General features: G+C 37.5%; 1 protein-coding gene across 1 annotated transcript in view; it reads left to right on the top strand.

The window, feature by feature from the left end:
- The window catches only part of RAB5A (RAB5A, member RAS oncogene family), a 43669-nt gene that overhangs the window by 15601 nt on the left and 2247 nt on the right, over positions 1-25821 (top strand). Inside the window, exons 3-5 of the mRNA XM_036760109.1 lie at positions 15330-15481; positions 16083-16205; positions 19110-19203. Coding sequence (XP_036616004.1) covers positions 15330-15481; positions 16083-16205; positions 19110-19203 — 369 coding nt within the window. The remainder of the gene's footprint in view (positions 1-15329; positions 15482-16082; positions 16206-19109; positions 19204-25821) is intronic.

Here is a 25821-nt window from a genome sequence, read left to right as displayed (position 1 = left end):
AGGGTAGGAGAAGGAAGGGGAAGGAAAAGCAAAATTGGGGGGAAAGCTTAGCCTTTGACATTTGGAGGAACAGCTGAACAAATTGTGGTATATAAATGTCATAAAACATTATTGCTTCATAAGAAATGATTAAGGAAACAATTCTAGATGAAGTGAGCAGAACCAGGACAGTAATTTATGCAAGGAGAGGAACATTGTAAACAAAAAAAATGCATGAAAAATTTATTAACTGGGATCAATGCAATAACCAATTGTCTCTCCGAAGGACCTACAATGAAGCATATTACCTACCTTCTGATAAATAATGGACACAATGTGCCCAAAGAGACATATACATTGTTGAACATGGCCACCCTGTGGATTTGATTTGCTTGGCTTTGTTTCAAGGTTGTTGAGGGTTTTTTTTTTCTGTTTTTCTTAGTTTGTATTGGAGAAGAGGAGTATGGCAATAGCGATGCCAAAAAGAGGAACGTTGAGACATTTTTTTTAATGTTAAGAAGAAAACAGAAGGAAGCGCACACGCAGGCTAGTTTTGAAAGTGATATTTAGAATTTATTGTATTCCTTTTTTTTTTTTTAAGCGAGCAGTATGAAATAGAGATTGGTGGTTTCATAGAGAACCTTCTTTTATGTTCCTCTTTATCTGAAAAGCTTTTTGAGGGGTGGGGAGTGTTCTGTGTTCAAAATTAAATAAAAATAAACACCCTATGAAACACCTTTGTCAGACAACACAAAGACCATATAAACTCATTTGTAAAAGTTATAAAGAAGAATGATAGAAGTCGACCTTTTACATAAAGAAAGAAGCAGTCAAATCTTAAATTTGGCTTAACCTAACTGAGCAGTTATTTCAAGGCTATTTAAAACTGGAAGCGGGAGGAGGGCACGAAGAGAATACCTATGGAAAAGATCTGTAAAGATCTTAAACTTTTTAAAGTTGCCACATTTAACATAATAGGCCCTGGAGTACTTATAGAAGTAGAAAAATGACTAAAAAGAACAGAGATGGGAAAAGCAGGCAAAGTGGAGCAAGTGTATGTAGAGGAAATGTGTGCATGATACAACATAATCAGTTATGAGAGTATTGAAGGACTGATTCACAAGGTATTTGAAGGAGCAAAAGAGGTCATAGTTGGGGTGGGGAACAGAGGCTATTAAATGAAAAAATAGGAAACTAAGAAACTAGTTGCTGTTGACATCTGCCTACTCTCCCAGCTGTGTAAAAAAAATTACACATGCATACTCCATGAAAGTATTAGTAGAAAATAGGCAGACTTACAAGCAGCATTCCACAGTTGAATACATCTTTACCATCGCATAACCAACTTAAAAGATGTAGAATGTACAGGATTCTAATGCTTTTTAAAAACATCTGTCAGAGAGAATAAAATGCCATCTAAAAGAATTTTCTTCCATCAATGTGTCCCCTATGTACAAATCAAAATTATTCAACATTCCTTGATAGATATAACAATGTTAACCCTGTTTGTTTGACCCTCTCTTGCTGTTAGGCACAGCGTAGAACAGATAGACAGTTGCTGGAGGAGTTCATCAGATCCAACATGAAATCCAAGTTGAAAAAAGATTCTTTCATCTCTCAGAATGTTCAGTATCTCTGACCAGTGTAATTTGGGCTGAAGTTGTCTATGTTTGCTATGTATCCCTTTTCTCTTCCCTTGCCCAGAGTTATCTCTCCTGACCTTTTTAGATTACCATATTGATCTTACTGTCCATTCAATGGATGTTTCCCTGGTCTAACAACTTAGGGATGTATCGCTGGACCTTTGCCTGTTGCCCTGGAAACAATAGAATAGTCCACCTGATTTCTTTAGTGACTTGTCCTGACAGATGATCCATTATGTTTACCTTTTTGCTTGTAACATAAAAAGTTACTAATGCAATAACTTTGACAAAAATAAGAGGAAGAGTTAGTCATTGTGTAGGACTTGTGAAAGGAAAAAGAGAATGTGGCTAGGTACTGACAAACACAAGGTAGCTTCTAAATACCCAAGTGCAAATGCATGGATTCTAATTCACAACTACCATTCATCCTTCTAAGGATCATTATGATGTTTGGCTATCCATCTCTCCCCAGAAACCATTTCAGACTGGATACCTTTCTTTCCTGAATTTCCATCTCTTACCCATTTCTTCCCTACTCATATGATGACCACCACCCTTATCATCTCTCTCCTAGACAGGTGCCCATAGTCTACTAATTGGTCTCCCTGCCTTAGTCACTTATTCTCTCTTTCACATGGGTGCCAGATTGTTCATCCTAAAGCACCCATCTGACAATATCATTTGAATGTTTGGTGATTCCCTGTTGCTTCTTAGGAAAAAAAAAATGCAGTTCAGCTTGCCATTTGAAGCCTTTCCCAATCTGACAGCCTTGCTAGGTTTGTTGCACATTGCACACCTTTATGCCCTCTACATCCTAACCAAACTGGCCTGCTTGCAGTTTCCCAAACACAGCATTTTATTTCCTGCTTTACTTATTTTGTATATGGTTGTGCCTAGAATTTTCTTCACCTGGACCTCAGCTTATGCACCACTTCCCCCCCCCCCTTTTTTTTTGCATTTAATATTTATTTTTTTCCAATTACATATAAAGATAGTTTTCACCATTCATTTGTATAAAATTTTGAGTTCCAAATTTTCCTCCCACCTCCCCAAGATAGCAAGCAGTCTGATATAGGCTGTACATGTACAATCATGTTAAACATATTTCCACATCAGTCATGTTGTGAAAGAAGAATCAGAACAAAAGGGAAAAACCTTAAGAAAGAAAAAACAAAAACAAATTCTGCTTCAATCTGCATTCAGGCTCCACAGTTCTTTCTCTGGGTGTGGATAGCATTTTCCATCACAAGTCTTTTGTAATTATCTTGGATTGCTGAGGAGAGCTAACTCTCTCATAGTTAATCATCACACAGTGTTGCTGTTGCTGTGTACAATGTTCTCCTGGTTCTGCTCACTTCATCAACATCAGTTCATGTAAATCTTTCCAGGTTTTTCTGAAGTCTGCCTGCTCATTATTTCTTATAGCACAATAGTATTCCATTACAACCGTATACCACAATTTGTTTAGCCATTTCCCAATTGATGGACAGCGCCTCAATTTCCAGTTCTTTGCCACCACAAAAAGAGCTTCTGTAAATGTTTTTTGTACATATAGGTCCTTTTCCCTTTTATGGCTTTCTTTGGGATACAGACCTGGTTGTAGTATCACTGGGTCAAAGGATATGTACAGTTTTATAGCCCTTTGGACATAGTTCCAAATTGCTCTCCAGAGTGATTGGATCCATTCACAATTCCACTAACAGCACATTAGTGTCTCAGTTTTCCCACATCCCCTCCAACATTTATCACTTTCCATTTCTGTCATATTAGCCAATCTGATAGGTGTGAGGTGACACCTCAAAGTTATTTTAATTTCATTTATCTAATCTGCAACTTAGAGCATTTTTTCAAAAAACTATAGATAGCTTTGATTTCTTCTGAAGATTGCCTGTTTGTATCCTTTGACCATTTCTCAATTGAGGAATGAATTCTTAAAAATTAGATTCAGTTCTCTATATATTTGAGAAATGAGGCCTTTATCAGAGACACTTGCCATAAAAATTGCTTCCCAGCTTTCTGCTTTCCTTCTAATCTTGGTTGCATTGCTTTTGTTTGTGCAAAACTTTTAAAATTTTAATATAATCAACACTATCCATTTAACATCTCATAATACTTTCTTATCTCTTGTTTGGTCATAAATTCTTCCCTTCTCCATATTATCTGACAGGTAAGCTATTCCTTGCTTTCTTAATTTGTTTATGATATGTATGTTGCTTTGTTTTTAATAGTGTTTATATGTAAACTAGAATCTCTACAAATATGAATTTTTTCTGGTACACAACTATATTCTTCCTAACTCTGCTGGCTAACAGGCATTCCCAGCCAGATTATTTGAAAATCGACCAGACAAAAGAATTTTAACATAAGTGGAGGTTAAATTTAAATCTGAAAAAAAAAAAAAGCCTTTCTATTTCAATGAGGGGCAGTATAAGGTTTGTTTCTGAAGAATGTTTATGATCCTCTCAGGATGACTGGTAATGCGCATGCCCCACATGTATGATTTTCAAGCAGCCTTCTATTTGCACACAAACTTTCTCATAGCACCTTGATCATGCAGTTACATAGCTGATGTGCTACAATTAACAGAGGAGCTATTCTGTTGCAGTATACAGAATGCAAATGAGGAAATGCAATTGTGGCTGACCATCTCTTTGCGTTGGGAATTGGTTTCCACTCTAATGTTTAACCTTTATGGTGGTTTGATGACAGTGTAAAAAACTACAAGAACATGAGCTCAGTCAGAAAGTTTCATGTAAATGCTGCATGAACACTAAATTCATGGTGTACATGATCATGATGGTTTCAAGTCATCACAGAACAAACCTTTAATACTTCAAATCTGGATGTTCTTGTCCAGGGGTATTTACTAACCAATTGTTAACTGTTTAAGGTACCACTAAAGAATTTTTAGTGTGAACCTCTAAGATCATCTTTGCAGACCACTTAATGGGAATCACTGTTGAGTTCCTTTCCAGCTCATTCAGTCCTTTGAATCCTGTCTAAGTGCTATTAGAGTAGAAGGACAGGCTCATTTGCAGCATAGGGGAAGGTGTGGAGATCAAAAAAAAAAGAAAACATCCTGCTTGGCTAACATGACAAAACAGGAAAATGATAAATGTTGGAGAAAATGTGGGAAAATTGGAACACTGATGCATTGTTGGTGGAGTTGTGAACTGATCCAACCATTCTGGAGAACAATTTGGAACTATCACCAAAGGGCTATAAAACTGCATACCTTTTGACCCAGCAATACCACTTCTAGGTCTGTATACCGAAGAGATCATAAAAATGGGGAAAGGACCCACATGTACAAAAATATTTATTTATAACAGCTCTTTTTGTGGTGGCCAAGAATTGCAAATTGAGAGGGTATCCATCAATTGGCGAATGGCTGAACAAGTTGTGGTATATGAATATAATGGAATACTATTGTGCTATAAGAAACGATGAGCAGGCCGACTTCAGAAAAATCTGGAGAGACTTCTATGAACTATTGCCGAGTGCAATGAGCAGAACCAGGAGAACATTGTACATAGTAATGGCCACAGTATGCGATGACTGGCTTTGATAGGCTTAGCTCTTGTCAGCAACGCAAGGATCTAAGACAACTCCAAAAGACTCGTGATGGAAAACACCGTCCATGTCCAGAGAAAGAACTATGGAGGCTGAATGCAGATGGACGTATATACTGTTTGCTCTCCTCTTGTTTTGTTTCTTCTTTCTCATGGTTCCTCCCATTAGTTTTAATTCCTCTTTACATCATGACTAATGTGAAAATATGTTTAATATGAATGCATCAATATAGCCTATTTCAGACTGCATGCCCTCTTGGGGAAGAGAGGAAAGGGAGAAAACTTAAAACTCAAACATCTCATGGAATCGAATATTGAAAACTAAAAATAAATGAATTAATTAGATTGAAAGAAAAGAAAGACATCGTGTGAGAGGTAGGATTTCAGCAGCCACAGCTTGGCGTCAACAAGTGGTCTGAACCAAGGTAAGAAATCGTGCAACAGAAGCCATAGTTCAGCCTCGTTTTATTAATGAGATAACATATTATTACTGTGTAACTATGAAAGCTTTATTTTAGTCTAACAGTAATAACAGTAACAGCTAGCACTCTTAGAACACTGTGTAGCAGGAACTGTGCTAAGTGTTGTATAAATGTTATCTCATTAGATCCTCACAACAGCCCTGGGAGGCTGAAACTGTTATTTTCCCCTTTTTGTAGATGAGGAAACTGAGGCAAACAGGTTGTGGCTTGCCCAGGGTCACATGGCTTGTAAGTATCCGAGGCAGGATTTGAACTTGGGTCTTCCTAACGCCTGTCCCGGTGCACCATCCAATGTGCCACCCATGAATACATGTTAATATGTATTCTCAGGCTTCCTATTTGTTTTTCCTTACACGATCTTTTAAGAAACACTGCTTTATCCTGCTCACACTGTTCTCTTTTGCAGTATTTTCTACAGAGTAAAACTCCTTCCTCGCCCTTTGTGTAAAGAAACTACTCTGTCCTTATTCCAGAAGAGACTAGAATGCACAGATTCCTTGACGACAGAGACCGCTCTTATAGTACTTTGTGTCTTCCAGAACCCATAAATAGGTTCTCAAGAAACATCTACTAAAATAGACTTTACTTGCTTAATGACACACAGGTCCTCTGACTCTAAAGCTGAGGAGGAAGAAGTTATTTTTTCCATGCCAGAATGTGGCACCTGAGCAGGGACTTAAAAGGAATGAACACTACCAACAGGCAGAAATGTGCAGGGAGTGCATTCCATCCCAAGACTATGTGAATGATCTGCGCCACTTTAAGGAAGATAGAAGAGGGCAAGATGAACCTTGGGTACAGCTAGAGGAGGTATACTGAAGCTAAAACATAGACTTCATAAAGAGGGGAATGACTGGAAAGGTAAATTGCCGCCAGATTGTGAAGAATTTTTTTTTTTTATAAATTTCTTTATTTATTTTTGGTTTACCACACACGGTTCTACATAGTTTTGAGTTCCAGATTTTCTCTCCTCCCTCCCCCCTCCCTCCCCAAGACGGCATGGAGTCTCATATAACTGTCATGAATGACTTTGCATTGAATTAATTTTTGCACTAGTCAAGTCGTGGAGAAGAATTTTGACCAATGGAATGAATCATGAAAAAGAAGAAACAGAACCAAAAAAAAAAACCCCAAAAACAAAAATCAATCTGCTTAAGCAAGGTGAAGGGGTTAATTGCTGAGAAAAGCGCAGTATGTCAGGGTTGGTCCTTTGTGAAGAATTTTTAATGTCAGCCTGAGGAGTTTGTATTGTATCCTGGAGGTTCTGAGAAGTCACCTAAGGCATTTTAGTAACTGACGACCTTCTGATATGTACATTAGGAAGGTTAGTTTGCTTCCATGTAATGAATGATAACCAGATAAGTCTGGGATACTACAGAGGTAGAATCAATAAGATTTCATATCCAATTGGATATAGAGATTGAAGGAGAGAAAAGAGTCAAAAATAACTCAGATTTCTAGCCTGGGAGACCAGGAGAATGTCAGGGCCATCAACAAAAATGAGATGAGAAAACCAACAGAGTTGGGCAGGTCAAAAATAACTAAGAAAAAGCAGTGCCAGGTAAACCAAGAGAAGAAAAAATTTCAAAGATAGAGTGGTCAGCAGAATCACAAGTTGTGGAAGTTAGGGAGAATGGAGAAAGAAAAGGCCATTGAATTTGTCTGTGTACATGTCTTTGTTGACCTTTGACAGTACATTGTCTCTAAAGAGTTAAGGTTGAAACTAGATTACAGAGGTTGGAGGAGGGGCCAAGTGAATGTAGCAACCATCAACTCAGTTTTTCTTGAAGTTCAGAAGTCAAGAGTAGCAGAGAGCTATCACAATTCAGGGTGTTCCAAAAGTCTTAGTGCAATTGTAAGCTATTAAAGCTTAAAACTTAGGGCATTGGAGAAAATTGACAAAATTAAAAAGTAGCTGTCAGGTAAGTGGGAAAACAAGCAAGAAAAGAAAAAGGGCCGGGTAAGCCAGGAGAAGAGAATTGCAAGGATGGAGCAGTCAGTAGAACTACAAGTTGTAAAATGGTCAGTTTCAAGCTTAATATTAAAGCTTAGCACAGCACTGAGACTGTGTTGTTCGGGAGGATAACATGGTTATGAAAAGGGCCCCTTAGGAGAAGGGAAGGTACTGTGGCTTATGAGCAAAGGGAAATGGTCCGCAAAGGGGAGCAGATTGAAGGTGACAGCATGCAAGGCAGATGAAATGCTCAGTCCCAGAGGATAAGGAAGAAGGGGAGGATCAGAGGCACAAAGGACATGTTAAGTAGAGCTTAGAATAGAGAGAACTACCTCATCCTCCGTGATCACCTGTCCTTTCCTCTGAATAAGAGAGATTTTAAGCTAAGGAGAGAAAACACAAGGTGGGGAAGCTTTGGTACTAGATCACCTGCCAGATAAGGTGGTTCTAAGGATTAAGTTGGGGAATTAAAAAGAGAGATTTGGAATAGCCCCTTTGTGTTGTGGCACACGGATTCTGAGATTTAGGGATCTAGATTGGGTTGAAGGGCTCTCAGGCCAAATACAAGCCTGTTGCTAATATGAGTTTGTGGTGGACCTAGTCACAAGAGCTGTAACTTCCTCCAGCATCAGGTGCTTTGTTGGCTCTTGTATTATGAGGGCAGAGTTTATAATTTCAAAGAGGATCAGATAGATGTCTGAAAGGTTCGGAACGGCGAGGTATAAGGAATCTTCAAAGTAGGAGGCAGAAGAATCAAAGCATATATTTAGGCTCCACAGTAACCAACCCACAAACCAGCATCCCCATTTTGATATTTTGATCAAAAGCTTCTAGGCCCAATAAGTCTGCCTCACAAGAGTAACCAGGAGGCCACAGAGAAGCATGATGGTATAAAGCAAAATCATATACATGCTTCCCCTCTATGGTAAAAAGATTACCCACTGGCCTCAAGTCCTTGTTCAGCAATCCTCAGTCCTCACATAGGTCAGCTCTGCTACTGACAGCTCCTGCTTCAGCTTTGGCTGTGGCTGTGGCAGCCTCTGGCTCCAACGGAAGCTGTTTTTAACCATCCAGCTTCTGCGGGGGTGTAAGCACAGGTTCTTTCGATCTGCTTAAGCAAGGGAAGCAAGGTGAAGGGGCCGACAAGCTTGCTCCAATCCAACATACAAACAGCGTTCAGTTAGTTCAGGGGAAAAAGCCGAACTATTCAGGGGCACTTGTTGACTAAGTGCTAAGGAGCCCATTTTTGGTTACCAACACAGCTCTGGGGTAGCAACACAGAAAGGAGAGGAACACATGTCAGAGGCAGGAGAAATGGGGTAACAGCAGGTGCTTGGCCCCAAGCTTTAAACAGTTCTTTTCTGTAGAGAAGTGATCAGAGAAATGTATTTAATTAGTCTCTTTTTGAGGCCTCAAACATAGTTCTGTAATGTGTGCAAATGCATATTGCTTTGGAGGATATAAAATACACCTGTGGATAGCTACTGTTTCCCTATACACAGAATTAAACAAATACTGAGCACCTATTTGTACAGCTAAGTGCTGTGGATAAGTCAACCAGATCTAGGCAAAATAGAGAAATAGGTGGTTTGCTTTCAGTATCCCTTTCTTCCCTCCATGGCATTTCCTTCGCACCCATTACGTTTATGCTCCCTAACCTCCTCTCAAATTAAGAGATTATCAGACATATATTTGAACTGAAATTCATTCATACTGAGGGTGGGGACACAAGCCATGGGGAATAGTAACCTTCAACAGACTAGAATATGTTCCTGGGGAACCAGGGTGCAACAAACAGAATCATCAAACAACTGCCCTCCTTAGGTTTTACCCTATAGAGCAGCAAGGAAAGGCTGCAAGAGTATTTGAGATATATGGGGTACTGAAAAGGAAAGTGACTTGCCCATGGCTACACTGCTAGCTTGTGTTACAGGCAGGGTCTGAACCCAAGTCCTGATGGGCTGGCCTTCTGTCCACTAAGCCAAGCTGTCTATCAAGGGAATCTTCTTATAAACAAATTAAACAGTAATCTAAGACCAGCCCTGAAGGTAAAGCTACAGAGCTTGCTCTGGCACCATAGGTATTGAAGGAATCCCTTCTGCTTCTATATAAGTCTTAAAGAACTCCTGTAATAGCTTTTGGGGGGGGCGGTGCAGAGTCAAAGCAATTGGGGTTAAGTGACTTGCCCAAAGTCACACAGCTAGTAAGTGTCAAGTGTCTAAGGCCACATTTGAACTCAGGTTCTCATGACTCCAGGGCCAGTGCTCTATTACTGTGCCACCTAGCAGCACCTGTAGCTTCTTTTGTAGTCTATGCCAGTTATATAATGATCTTTTAATAATGAAAGGAATTTGAAGAAGAAATGGAAGAGAAGGGCCTAGTAAGCCATTTAGATAGAATTGTGCTCAATGATCTCCAAGTTTCCAAGACTGAACTGGAAATTTAACACCTAGAGTTTATGTTCCCCAAGTCTCTTTTAACAGCAGCACCTAGTAATGACTAAAGCAGGTTTACTGCCATGTTACTGCCAAACCTATTCTCACTGTGCCATCTTCCATTCCCAGTTTCACCCTTTTTCAGGTCCTCATTGCTGCCTCTGGTCTTTTCCCTCTTCTCGGTTTGTATATTTTGACCCATATTAGTCACTTGACCTAAAATTTTCAGTAGTTCCTGATTTCCTACAGAATGAAGTCTGTACTTCTCAGCTGAGAATTCAAGGTCTTCCATCCACAGTCTTACTGGAACCAATGTTTCCAGCCTTAATCCCAACTTTTCATTTAACAGGACACATCTTTGAGTTTTGTTCTGCTTTTCCTAGAATTCTCTCCCCTTTTCTGTCTACATATCTATGTTTTGATTTATCCTTCAAGGTTATTATGAGCTCTCGAACTTCCTTAGTTATTTTGCATTGTCATGTACTGCGTGTATTTCCTGTGCAATTTTTTAAAATATTAAAACTTTCATTTTCAGGGTATTTTTATTTTCAGTTTTAACAGCCATTATATGACTATTATATGCAAGATATTATGCTAGGATTTGAGGGATACACATGTGAAAGAGGACACAGTCCCTAACTTCACAAAATCTCTGCCATGTCATTTGTTGCTCTTGTTTCCAACTAGATTGGAAATTCCTTGAGTGCACTGGATAGAAGGGTGGACTTGGAGTCAGGAAAAATCGAGTTTGAATGCTGCCTCCTACTTACTGTGTGACCTAGAGATTATCACCATTACAGTTGTGGTGGTGAAAGTGTGCTTCCATTTTTAAAATCCTTTTTTTTTTTTTAAACAAGTTTTTTGGTTGTTTGCACGTGGGAATAAATTTTCCATGAAAATAATATTATAGATTGATTAGCTTTCCATGCTAGCCTTCAGAACTATCTAACCTATAATGCATCTATATTATATGTCATGGAACTTAACCACGTGTTATTACAGAGGTTGGCAGACTATAGCCCACCTTAAAATGCAAAAACCATTCTTAGCTCACAAATCATGTGAAACAGTGTCAGGCCAATGCCAGCTCCAGTTTGCTGACCCCTTTATGTACGTTTATGTATGTGATTTTTTTCCCCCCTAAATAATTAACCTAAGCACAGGCTTTTAGACATTCTGTTTATCACCTCAGGTGTATTTTTTCTGCAGGGTCAATGTAATATGTATCTTGGGTGCCACTCACTGACCCTAGAAACCTGATCCCTTCCAGGCATTAGTAATGACCTTGTTCATGCTGCATCACACTGGGGCTGTCTTTCGCACTCTCTTGTATGCTTTTGTTCTACTTTGTTTTTTATCTAAATCTTAGGAGTAAGGCAGAAATCCCTTTTCATATAATCCCTTCAGTGAGCCTTATTAGTGTTTGGTGAAGTGACATGAATGGGAGAAGATTTTCGTGTTAGGCATCCTTCACTCATGCCCCATTCTTGAATCATGCACAGCATGTATTGTGTGATAGAATCTAGTAAGATTGGTATCAGTCTCCTGGAGATGATAAAAATTCAAGTGTGCAGGACAGGAGCCATCTTTTAATACAATCTAGACATGTCAGTTGTACATCAAAATTTTCCCTATTTTGTGTTTAAGTCCTTCCATGAAGAATTGACAGTTGACTTAACTGCTGCACATGTCTTCTTGAGTAGTCTTAAATTCTCTCTGGTTTTAGAGATCAACTGCCCATTAAGGCAGACTTGCTACTGCCTCTTTGATTTATTCTTGATTTAGAAGATAGGAATGGATGCTTTTACAAAGTCAGTTCAACAAACATTTTTAATCGTTTGTATGCAAGGCTCTGTGCCAGGTGTTGGAGATACAAAGACAGAAAGAAGCAGTCCCTGCCCTCAAAGAGCTTCCATTCAACTGAAGGTATATAGCATATTACATGGAAATGAGTACAGAGTTCTTCAAAGTCATTTTAAAAGGAGCAAGCACTGAGAACTGCTGGGATCAGGAAAAGCCTCACAAAGCAGTTGGAACCTGACCTGTGCTTTTGAGGAAGTTAGGGATTCCAAAAGGACAAGGAGTGAATTTCAGGCAGAAAAGTCAGAGGGCAGGCTGTGCAATGCCTCCACTCTGGGGAACTGCAAGTAGGCCACTTTCACTACAACAGTAATATGAAAGAAGGTTAGAAAGGTAGCTGTGTAGGGCTTTAAATGATAGGACAAGGATTTTTTGTTTTGTTTTAAGAAGCAGTCGAAGCCACTGAAGATGTTTGAGTAGGGACTGCCTTGATCAGCTCTGTTTTATTCGTATCAGTTTGGCAGTGGTGTGAGGAACATGGTTTAGAGAGGTGAGAGATTAGAAGTAGGACAGACAATTAAGAGGCTATTTCAGTAATCCGGGAGAGAAATAATTGGGGCCTGAATTAAGAGTAGCCACTTTTTGACTGGACAGGAGGGGACAGATTTAAGAGTCAAGGAAGTGGAATCAGTAACCAATAACACCTGGCCACTGATTCGTCATATTTTCCCTTTCAGTACAAACTCTACAAAAACCCATAGCAGCAAAACTTAGAAACAACCCGTTAGTCGAATCATTGAGGAATGGTGGAACAAGTTGAGATTTGGATTTAATGGAATGTTGTTGCATAATAGGAAATTACAAATATGAAGAATACAAAGAAATATGGGAAAGACTTATATGAAATAATGCAGAGTGAGAAAACGATCAAAATCACTATACATACGAACTATAACTAGGTAAAAATAACAAAATCCAGGGGAAAATAGAAGAAAAAGTTCGAGGAGAGATGTAAGCAATCAGATTTTCTACTATTATTTTGTGAAAGATGATAAACTTATTTTTAAGCAAATTATAGGTTTTTTTTTAATGTGGGATCAATTTCACATTTGTATGAATATTTGTGAGTTCCTAAATCTGGAATAAACCATTTCAAATACGAAAGATATTGAATCATGCTATTTAAGCATATGGGCCCAAATTTACTATTTTTTATAAGGTTGTTGTTTTGAACTCTGTTCACAAGGATTTTGAAGTAGATTTTGTTCCTAATCCTTATCCCATGGACCCTTACCCCCACCCCAGTACTAAGCCATAAAACTTAACCTTTTTATTGAAGAAACAAGAGCTTAATTTGATTTCAGATGTTTTTAGTTTCATTGTCTTTATAGAAGCAAGTTATTTGTATGTAACATGATAAAGTTACTTGTCTTCATGATTTTCATTTTTGAATAGCAGTAAGTCCCATATCCTGTGGTAAAATGCGTCAATTTTTTTAAGCTATATTAAGCAGTTAAGAACATGAGATAACCAGAAGATCTTTCTCTTAACAACATAACATTTCCTTAAGGTATTTCTTTTTTGTTTTTCTATTTTTAGTTTTCCATTCATTTAGCTATGTGCATATAGTTCTTCCTTTGTGATAGCAAAATATTTTTTGATCCTACCCTAGAGTGTTTCAAAGACAAATTGACATGACTGACAGCAAACTTTAAAACTAATGTTGAGTTTTCTGTTATTTTATGTTTTCAAAATATTAAATTTATGATCACATTAGAATTTGGAATCATTCAGGTTTGAAGTTCAAGGTAACAAAGTCACAACTATTTTAGATATGTTCCTTTTTTTTTTTTTTTAGAGAGGGATCTCAGGCATATTGCTTGTGCAGTATCCTAATAGTTCATAAACGTAATATCACCTCTTTGCTTTCATTATCTTATGATTGAAAGGGGACAGCAAGACAGCTTTGAATGAGCCCTACAAAGTAAAGATTTGCATTTTCACGTGCAGTCCCCTCCGTTTATTCTTGTATATGGAAATGTTCGTTTTGTTTGGTATTTGCATTCAATTTTGAAAAATTAATCTAATGTAAAATTAACATAAGACAATTGCCCCATAATTGGGCAATTTTCTTGGATTGACATTGCTGTATAAGGAATTTCCCTGATCCCTTCTTCCATTCTCTTTTTTAAAGAATGTTTTTGTTTTCTTTTCTCTGTTACATGTAAAAACCATAAGTTCTCTCCTTCTTGAGAAGGCATAGATTATACGTATGCAGTCATGCAAAATATATTTCTGTATTAGCAATATTTCAAAAGAGAACACAGACTAAAAAGAAAAATAAAGAAAAGGTATGCTTTGATCTGCATTCAGATACCATCAGTTCTTTTTCTAGAGGTATATAGCATTTTTTCATCATAAATCCTTCAGAATTCTCTTGGATCATTGTATTAACTGAAATAGCTCAGTCATTCACAGTTGCTTCTATTCTCTTATCAATTTGTTCATCCCTTTCTGTGCACCTAGGGCATTCTAATTCAGATTATATTTCCTTGCATATGTGAACTAATAAGCTACATGACGGGAAGCTCATTCAAGACAGGGTCCTTTTTTTTACCCCCACTTTGTATCTACAGCACTTAGCGCACACAGTATCCTATAGTGGGTGTTTAATCAGTGGTTTTTAAATGTGATGTATTATATTAGCTATACTTTAGATGATATACTATTTCTAATGAGCCCAGGAGTTAAGAAGTTACCTTCTTCCCTTCTACCCTTGTGGAGGCAGGTAACAGTTTACAAAGTAGCAGAATGGGCGTGTGTGACCATGATGACAGCCTAAATGCCATTAAAAATAGTCTCCATAGGTGCCTGATGCTTTACCTACATAAATAACAAAATTGTAAGCTTACTCTAATATTTGGTCTTTAAGGTTTCACCTTATAATTACTCTTTTTTTTTATTGGTTTCTTTCCTTATGCACCAATTGGAGCATTTTTCTTGGTGTTCATTTTTAGAATCAAACAAATGTCTCAGAGCTCTCAGTTTACCCATACTGAGAGAATATCCAAAAATATCAGGGGAGAAGTTCTTTTGTCGGACTTTTTTAGATTAAGATGCTAGTGAATCCCATTGTTTTATCTCCCCACTTCCAATAATAGACTTGACAAGCATTTCTTAAGCGTCTGTTATGTGCCAGGCACTGTGCTAAGCATATTACAACTATTACCTCATTTAATCCTCACAAAAATCTGTTGTTATCCCCATTTCATCAATGAGGAACTGAGTCAGAAGTTAAGTGACTCGACCATAGCTCTATCCACATACCTACATGCCTGTATCTTGCCACTTTCAAGTGCACTTCTATATTAATTAAATGTGGAAATATGTAACCTAATTATATAAACTTTAATAAAAATCAGTGGTTAACTTATTTCAAGCTCTTTTTTTTCTTTTTTTTTCAGCTGCTTTTCTAACCCAAACTGTGTGTCTGGATGATACAACGGTAAAATTTGAAATATGGGATACAGCTGGACAAGAAAGATATCATAGCTTAGCACCAATGTACTACAGAGGAGCACAAGCAGCAATAGTTGTATATGACATCACAAATGAGGTAAGTATAAAGTGACTGCAATTTATACTTGGGCAGCTAGGTAGCATAGTAGATAGAGTGCCTGACTTGGTGTAAGGAAGACCCAAGTTGGAATCTGGCCTCAGACACTTAATACCTGTGTGACCTGGGCAAGCCACTTAACCTCCATTTCCTCATATGCAAAATGAGGATCTATAAGAGCTCTTACCTCCCAGGGTTTTGTAATACTTGAATGAGATAATTGTAAAGTGCTTAGCACAGTGCCTGGGGACACAGTAAGCACTAAATAAGTGTTAGTTATCATCATCATTACAAGAAAATAGAGTCTTCAGTATGCATTTTGTCTCTACAACCCTTCATTCAAGAGAAACTCTGAAACACCTATGTGAAAACATGGGAAGGCCAAACATAATATTGTTTCTGCCAGATTTTAATCATTTAAAGAAATAGATTTTTTAAAGGAAAATTTGTTGAACAGTGCTTATAAATAATATTTGAAACTTATTTCTGACAAGCGTCTCATACTCAACAATTTTAAAAGAGGCCTGTTTTAGAGATAAATTAGCTAGCTTAAATGACTCTTAGTTGGTGATTTTGTGTTGTTTTTTTTCCCTCCAACCAGGAATCCTTTGCAAGAGCAAAAAACTGGGTTAAAGAACTTCAGAGGCAAGCAAGTCCTAACATTGTAATAGCTTTAGCAGGGAACAAGGCTGATCTAGCAAATAAAAGAGCTGTAGATTTCCAGGTATGTTTTATTTAACTTTTTAACTTAAAAGCAAATATCATTAAAGGATATTTTTTCTGAACCAATTGCAATTATAGATTAATGAATATATAAAAGAATATGCAAATCTGTTTTGACATAATTGATGAATAAAGTTTATATAATAAATATAATTTACTAATTGATCAAGGAATTTTACCAATATTCATTTAGTAAAGATAGGCATTATTAGAGGATGACTCTTACTGGTAAGAATTGATCTGTTAAGCACTTTGTCACTGGTTTAAAATGTTCTCATTATAAAGTATAAAAAGCTATGATTGTATTCTAAGTCCCAAAAGCCATCTCGAACTTCATCTTTTCCTAAAGCCTTTGGTGGGACAGCTGTTGCTTACACTAAGGTGGAAAGGTTGGGGAAGGGATGAAGTTCATTTGGGAGGTGGGGGGGTGATTAAATTGAGGAATATTGTTATTTGAAGAAGATTGTTGCACACATCACTAGTTTCTGCAAATGATAACATTACTTGCAAGCCATTTTTTGCATGTTCCATACTGGTCTTTTCTGAGATAGTCACCATTATTATGCTTTACTTTACTCCTTACTGTTCCTACGTAGCATCTTAATTGGATTCACCGAGTCCACTTCCCTCTTTCCTAATCTGACTTCCATGTAGCTGCCAAATTGATATTCCTAAAGTATGGGTCCACCCTTGTCGCTTCTTCTGTTTCTAGTAACTTCCCACTGTATTTAGGCTGAGATACTCAGACTACTCTGTTTGGGCATTTAAAGCCCTTCTCACTAGCAGTTTCACATTCTTCCTTCTCATGTACTCTTTGCTTCAGCCAAATCAACCAATTTGCTCCCTTTAGGCTGTCCCCCATGCTTGAAATGTTCTCCTTCTTCCCCTCTTTGACTTTCAACCCCTAAGGATAAGGCTCAGCTCCAGTACTGCCTCCCAAAGTGGAATCTCAAGGTTGTTAGCACCCGATCCCCTTCACTCCCCATCACTGAGGGCTTATTAATATATCCCGTATGTACTTGGATGGGATCTTGTTATTTTCCCCCCAATAGAATTTAAACCCCTTGAATAGAAGGCCTCTTTTACTTATTTATCTGTATACTTTGTTGATTTCAAATATATCATATATGACTTAGTGTAAGTTCTCATTAGAATTAAAATTGTGGCTTGTATGTGTGTATATCTACATCTAGACAGGTATGTGTCAGGTCCTGCATTTTGCCACATATTCACTATGTGACCATGAGCAAGTATTTCAACCCATCAGTGCTGCACAGCAACTCTCAGAAGATTGTTAAGTTCCTCATCTGCATCTTTGGAGAGAGTTTTTATGCTGGGATCTTCCCACACTGATGAAATCATAGGCCTGAACACTTTACGGGGCAGAGGAGGGAGCCATGTAGTCATTTCAACATCCAGATACATGGTGGGAAGCTAACGTATATGTGATGTCCTTTAATGTCTGTGGCCTTAAGAACTCATTTTACCCTGGGGCTTTACTCTTTTCTTTCACCAGAAAACCCCAGAATTTCACTCATTGATGTCATCTCTGTCCCTCTCTGTCTCTGTGTGTCTGTCTGTCTCTCTTTCGTCTCTCTTATCTCATCCTTTGCTCTGTTCCTTAAAAATACTCTGCGACCCTTTGGGGAAAATATAAGGAGAAATGGAATATGATGGAAAGTAAACGATAATAGTGCCTCTTGTCTGGTTTGTCCAAATCTTTCTCCCAGTTTTCTCTGCAGAAATCTGGCCCAGTCTTTTCCTGGGCCAAATGTTCTAACAAATTTTAGAATTTATAGTTGATCAAGATTTGGTTTAGAAAGTTAGAAATAATAATGCTTTTAGAATATACTTCATTTGTCATTCTAGGTGTATAAGCTCTCCTGATATGCTTACCTTCTTGTGCCTTTCCACACAGGGTCTTTATTCAGATATTTATACCTGACCTATTCATCTGTCTCACCTTAAACATTGTAAAACCATGAACGTATGGGACTGTTATCTGTACTCCTTTCCATGGCCTCCAAAGAGTCCTTTATTTATATGGTTTTTCTTCTCTGTTGCCCTAGACTGATATCCAGGGCACCATCTTTCTGGAGTGTTCCCAAGACCCACTTGATCTAAAATGCTGTGTTACCCTTTCCTAAGTTCCAAAACTCTTAAGTTTCTTCCCATCATTAGTGTTTTCCTATAATCTTGTTGTTTCTGTCTCAACATTACCAGTGTACCCCACCCCCACTCCCCAACTGCTTCTTTATTTCAATACCTTTCTTTTTTCCCAACCCTAGATTTCTGTTTCTAGACCCATTTTCAAAGTAGAGATAGTACTGTGTATACCTGGAGATTGAGTTACATTGGACATCTTTTCCTGGTGCACCTGCTTATTACACCTACTTCCTTATATTCAGCTTTCACTCATTCTCATGACAGTCTTATTCTTTCTTTTGAGGGACAGATTTCTGGACTCTGAATTTTCAATGAAAAAAAAACTTCCTTTGTACATACAATAAATACTAGCATTAAGTCTAGTTTTAGCACCATAGGTCAAGCAGAATTCTTTGTGCTTGTAAAAGTAGTTTTTATCTTGAATGAATTAACATTTAAAAACAAATTCCTCTGGATTAGAAATTAAATAGTTCTATTAGACATAGAGAAGAGATGTTTACAAAATTATGTAAAATACATTCCAGAATAAAAAGATAGGGAAAATGCTTGCAACTAATACTGTAATTTTTGTCATATTGTTTATTTTTATAGATGAGCTATAGATACTATTGCCAAAGTCTAATGAAATTTCTCTGTTCTAATGTGACCAATAATTAAACCAATAATAGATAATAGGAAAATAGAAGCTGATGTATAGGAAAAAACACATAATGGAAAAATCAATGTTCTTTTTTAACAGGAAGCACAGTCTTATGCAGATGACAACAGTTTATTATTCATGGAGACATCAGCTAAAACATCAATGAATGTAAATGAAATATTCATGGCAATAGGTAAGACTAGCTTCTATTTTTAAATGACAAAAGTTAGCATAAAAATTTTTTCTCAAGTTTGAAATCTGTGTTAACTGTTTATTCTCTTTCCTTTTTATTGCCTTGGACTTCATTTATAGTGTGCTGCTTTCAAAGCTCCCTTAATGAGGCAGTTTTTTTTTTAATTTAGTAATAATATTGTGCCATTTGTAGTCACTTGATAAATATTTGAGCTTGTATTCTAGGAGTTCTTTATTTGTCCCCTGGGTACTCTGCATGCATTTCAGGTGAGCTTTTACCCAATGATAGTTCCTGTTCCCTGTCCTTGGGGTCAAAACAGTTTTGCTGTTGTCGTATGTAACTAAGAAACATAGCTACCATACTTTTCTGATATTTTATCAGTTTTCTACACAAATAGAACTGTTTTTAAATTCCATTAACATTAATGGCTTTCCCCTATACTTGAGCAAAATATGACCTAACTTATGAACTTACTAAGGACCTTTTCACAAAAGCCATTCTTTCATGGGCTTTGAATTTAAAAGCCCCCATATACCCTTCATTTGAATGGGAAGAGGCCTTAAATTGACTTTTCAGTTTTCTTAGTATTCCTTGATTTTTCTGTGTTATTACCTTCTTGCAAGAATATTAGAGTGAAAAAGAGTAGTATAGTGTTACTGGCCTCTGAACCTGCGATTCTTTTCTCCCATTTAGCTGTTTGTCTGGCTTCTCTCTTCTGAGTTCTTCCAGGTTCCCCCTTTTGCTTAGAATAATGCCCTATATCCGTATATGGTTAGAACTCATTTGAAAAAAAAAAATTGCCGCTTATTCCATAAACTAGATGGCCCAATGGTATGCACAGAGATTGAAGGATCAAGTCAGAAGGCAAGATCACGACTTGTGGAAGAGACCACCAAGATGGACATCGAGAGCAGAGATCCTGAAAAAAGGGGTTTAGGGAGAAATGGGATCAAAAGCAGAAGGAAGAGAGGTCAGGAAGGCTGACCTCTAGTTTGCTGCACATGACTTCATTTTGCTCATGACACATGCCTTCATCTTCTTTCGTTGGCAGGCTAATGAGATTGACCACATTCTTAGTTTCTTAAAAGACTGATTTGTCTAAAGTTTAGGATATAACTCCTTTCCACCATCATTTTAGTGATCTGGACTCTGGTGGACAGCCCAACCTTGAAGAGACTTCACTCTTACTTTTCCCTTAACATCATCCTTTTAAAAACACATTGAAGCAGAAGATAAGAGCTGGTAAATCTCAAGTGGGTTTGATTTGTTTTTTTTCCCCCATCTGTATGAATACTTGAGACATACTTCAGGACAATTATATATAAACCAACCTTAATATTTAAATTTTTCCACAGGCTCAAAGAATACAAAAAAGTAAGCCATTCAGAGTAGAATGTTGTATCGTTTCAGTGGCGTGCAACTCTTTGTGACCCCATTTGGAGTTTTCTTGGCATTTCCTTCTCCAGCTCATTTTATAGATGAGGAACTGGGTTAAGTGACTTGCCCAGCACCACATAGCTAGTAAGTGTCTGAGGCCAGATTTTAACTAAAGAAAATGAGTCTTCTTGATTCCAAGTCCATTGCACTATCCACTGTGCCTCCTAGCCACCCTCAGAATGGAATGAGCTCTACATTAGTGAAGAAAATCCATGGTAACCACATAGTATAAAAATGATAGTTTGCCAAATGCTTTTGTGCTTTGTATTTGCTAAGATGTAAATTCCCAAAATAACAGCAATGAATCCATTTGACTAGAATATAAATAGCCATTTCTCAGCCTTACCTTCTAGTCCTATCATCACAGAAATAACAAGAATATCATCTTCTGAAATCTGTGCCATTTTTGATGGTTTGGGGCCTATCACCTTTTTGAGAGTAGGAAGGAAACTGAAAATAATAAACTTCTCCCTTTCAGAGGGTACAAAGCCTGGACAGCAGCTCGAGGGCCTCCTTTGTGCGCCTTCCCTGCATGGCTGTACTGGAGATAAAATGTGGTAGTTAGTCCCAGGCCCAGTGGCAGTCTGAGAGCATAACAATCACACCTCCCTTCAAGAAAGAAAGGGAGCAGCGTTAGAGGCATGCCCACGAGCCTGGACTGGCACAGTAATTGGTGGCAGTCTGCCCACATGTGAAGGTGCTGAGAGCATAGTGATGCTACCACTTGGTGGAGTGGGCATAGAGCCAGCCTCGGGGAGTCAGGAAGGACCTTGGTCCAAGCTTCATAGACTGGCTTTAAGCATTTATTGAGCACCTACTATGTGCCAGGTGCTGTGCTAAGCACTGAAGATGAAAACAAAGGCCAACAACAGTCCTGTCCTTGAGCAGCTCACAAATGGGGGGAACAGTGAGCAGACGGACATGAACGAACAAGAAAGGGGAGGTGAGAGAGCTTGAAAAGGCTTGAAGGAAACCAGAAGTTAGAGATGATAGAGAGCGTTTCAGGGGAGCAGTCAGAAAATGGGGCTGAGAGATGGAATATCTGATTTATGGAACAGCAAAGACGCCAGTGTTACTGAATCAAAAAGAAGAGTAGAAAATTGGTGGGGCAGGGCTAGTTTTTGAAGGGCTTTGAATGTCAAGCGGATTTTATATTTAATCTTGAAAGTGATTACATGCTACTGGACTTTATTAAGTATGGAAATGACATGATTGGAACCTCTCTTTAGGAAGATCACATTAGTGACTGGATAATGGAGGGGAGTAGGGAAAGACCTGAGGCGTGTAGTCCAGGCAGGAGGTGAGAAGGATGTGTGCTAGAATGGTGGCAGTGTCAGAGGAGAGAAGTTCGACAGGTGAAATCAGTAGGCCTTGGCTCCATATCGGCTGTGAGGGCTGAGAAAGGGAGAAGTTAAGAATTAACTCAAGTGATACTAATTTGCATTTGTGGAAGGAGTTCCTCACCAGAAGTTTACAGGTCAAGTTAAATTTTTTTGCTGTTCAGTCCTGATGAAATGTTGTGTTATTTCATTTGTGTTTCCTGCCTGAACTGTTGGTAAAGAAATTGATGGAAGCTTGAGCCTTGTTTGCCTAACTGATTTTTCCCCACAAAATTCTAAGAGATCCTGACAAGGCTAGTTCAGGTAACCTTAGCTTGATCTAAAGCATTAACTTATCCTAAACTAACCTCAATAAATGTATGAAATGCATGCAGAGTACCTAGGGGAGAAATAAAGAACTCCTAGAATACAAGCTCAAACATTTATCAAGTGACTACAAATGGCACAATATTATTACTAAATTAAAAAAATACTGGACCCACCCCACATCGAACCTGTAATTGCTATGTGTTTGGTGTGTGTTTGGAGGGAAAAAAAATAAGAATTGATGAAAGGGATAGTTTCAGAGAAACTTGGGGAAACTTCTCTTTTTTTCCCCTCTTTTCATTGCTTTTTTTGTTTATTTTTTAAGTTGCCACTCATTGAGAAGTTGTACAAAACAAAATCCAGCAAGAAAGAAACAAGGAAAAATTAGAGGAGAAGGAAGAAAGAGAGAAAAGAAAATATATTTCAGTCTGTACTATCAGCTTTCTGGATATGGTCAGAATTTTTCATCTTGAGTCCTTTAGAATTATGAATTGGTCATTATGTTGGTCAAAGTTGTTACTAAATTCTTTGAAAGTTGATTATCTTTACAATATTATTGTGGTACAAATTATTCTTCTGGTTCTGCTCACTTCATTTTGTGTAAGTTCAAACAAGTCCCAGGTTTTTCTGAAACTATCCTCTTCATCTTTTCTTACAGCACAGTAGTATTCCACTACTTTGATATACCATAACTTGTTCAGCCCTAATTGATAGGCATCCTCTCAGTTTCCAAATCTTTGCTACCACAAAAAGAGCCACTATAAATACTTTTGTAAATATAGGGCCTTTTCCTATTTCTTTGATCTGTTTGGGGCATAGGCCTAGTACTGGTATCTATCTTGGGTCAAAGTGTGTGGCTAGTTTAGTAAGCTTTTGGGGCATAATTCCAAATTGCTTTCCAGAAAGTTTGGATTAGTTCACAGTTCCACCAACAGTGTTAAAGTATCTTGTTTTCCCACTGCCCTTCAAGCATTTGTCATTTTCCTTTTTTTTTTTTCCTTGTCAAATTAGCCAATCTGAAAGGTGTCAAGTATGGAGTGATTTAGACAGTTTTTTTTTTAAATATGGCTATTGATAGCTTGGATTTTTCTGTCATATCCTTCGACCATTTATTGCTTGGGGAATGACTCTTAATCTTACAAATTTAACTCAGACCTTTCTCACAGAAACTTAGTGCAAAGATTTTTTTTTTAATCTGGGAAGACCATGAACCATTCTGCCTACTTTAACGTGAATAGCTATAATTGCTATACAGTTTAAATGGAAAGGTAACAACTCTTTTGTAGTTATTCCTTCATCTCATTTAGATTTGACTCTCTGTGACCCCATCTAGTGTTTTTATTTGTTTTTAAATCTCTTTGGGATACAGAACTATAAGTAGCATCGCTGAGTCAGTGGGCATACATTTTTATAGTTCGGGCATGGTTCCAAATCGTTCTCCAGAACAGTTGCATCAGTTCACAACTGCACCTACAGTGTATTAGTGTCTCTATTTTCCACATCCCCTCCAACATTTGTCATTTTCCTTTTCTGTCATGTTAGCCAGTCTGATAGGTGTGAATTAAGACCTGTTGTTTAAATTTGCATTTCTCTAAATAATAATGACTTAGAACATTTTTTCATATGTTTTTTTAGTTTTGATTTCTTCTTCTGAAACCTGTCGGTTTATATCCAACTGGGGAACTGCTCTTATTTTTATGAATTTGGCTCAGTTCTTTACATATTTGAGAAATTAGGCTTAATTTAATTTCATATAATCAAAATTATACATTTTACATCCCATGATCCTCTCCATCTCTTGTTTTGTTATAAACTCTTCCCTCATCCATAGATCTGACAGGTAAATATTTTCATGATCCTCTAATTTGCTCTCATCCTTTATATCTAAATTATGTACCCATTTTGACCCTATCTTGGTATAATGTGAGTTGTTGGTCTGTGCCTTGTTTCTGCTAAACTGCTTTCCAGTGTTCCCAGTAATTTTTGTTAAATAGTTCTTGCCCCTACTTTGTATTGTGAACCTAATCTGTTCTGCTGATCTACCACTCTTATTTCTTATCCAGTATCAGATTGTTTTGATGATTACTGCTTTGAAGTATGATTTGAGATGTGATACTGCTAGGCCACCTTATTTTGTAGTTTGATTGGTATGGCACTGGATAATTAAATTAATTTAAGATAGAAATTTGTCTTGACAGGTAGATTCCCAAGTATTTTATATTATCTAAGTGATTTTAAATGGAATTTTCTATCATTTCCAGTTGAGTTTTGTTGGTGACGTAGAGAAATGCTGATGATTTTTATGGTTTTATTTTATATCCTGCAATGTTGTTAAAGTTGTTTTTTTCAAATAGTTTTTTAGTTGATTCTCTAGGGTTCTCTAAGTATCTCTTCATATTGTCTACAAAAAGTGATAGTTTTGTTTCCTTTTTGTTTGTTCTCACGACTTCACTTTCTTTTTTGCCACCTTGTACCCTCTAGGCTGGCCCCTGCCTCAGTGTCAGATATCACTTAGAATAAGATATCAAAGATGAAAATTAAGAGAAGAAAAAGTTCCTTCCATCTTGAATTTTAAAGATCTTACAACATTCTGTGTTATTTTCCTACTAAGTATTAATGATAGTTATTAGTAATAAATCCAAATTATTGGGGAGCATGAAATGTAGTAGAAAGAAAACTAGACTTATAGAACTAAATTTAGAGTCATGGGACCTGTGTTCAAATCCTAGTTTTGCAAAATTGTATTAACCTGTGACTCAGGGCAGGTCACTGAACCCCTTGTGTGTATATCTGTCTCGTGCTCCCTTTCCCTTCTCCCTCTCTCCTCCCCCTCTCTGTTTCCTTTCTGTTCCCCCCATCCCTACACACGTGCACACATGCTCACACTTTGCATCCCCTCTGCACATACTTTACTGTGTGACCTGGAACAGGTTACTTCACCCCTTGTAGGGCTTAGGGTGGATAATCTCTGATCTCATGTTCTTCTTATTTTATACTATTCCATGTCATGCCCAGGTTTTTCTCCCTTTTGTGTATATTCTTTCATATTAATTTTTAAATATTTCCATAGCTAGAACATTTATTTTTGTACATAAAACCTGCAAATGCTACACTGACCTTTTAGTAGTAGTGTGTGATATTTGATAATTTATTTTGTAGTCATTTCAGTAGTAGTAAAGAGAGAATTCTAGAATGATAAAAAGTCATAACCATATTTAGCAATTTGGGCTTAAATTTTAAATAGTTGTTTCAGAGTATACTTTTTGCTTATTCACAATATTCATTCATCAAACTGCTAAATATCCCTTTTAAGTTGTCATTTGAGGTTTTAAAAAAAAGTTTCCCCAAGTCAGGATTAATTCATACATTAGTTATACCAGCCAGTTAGTGGTCTCTACTCTGATCTCTGGCCCACCATAGTGATAAATATAGTAGCCTTCAAAAGTTTAGAGAGAGAACCTATAAACAGGGCTCTTCGCACTTTGACACCATTCTAACTCTTGTTTTGGCAGCTTTTACCTAGTAGGAATCTGGT

This window comes from Trichosurus vulpecula, chromosome 5 (assembly GCF_011100635.1).
Source record: "Trichosurus vulpecula isolate mTriVul1 chromosome 5, mTriVul1.pri, whole genome shotgun sequence".
NCBI classification, from domain to species: domain Eukaryota; kingdom Metazoa; phylum Chordata; class Mammalia; order Diprotodontia; family Phalangeridae; genus Trichosurus; species Trichosurus vulpecula.
The sequence above is the reverse complement of the archived record's forward strand: the minus strand, read 5'-3'. Positions and strand labels throughout refer to the sequence as shown.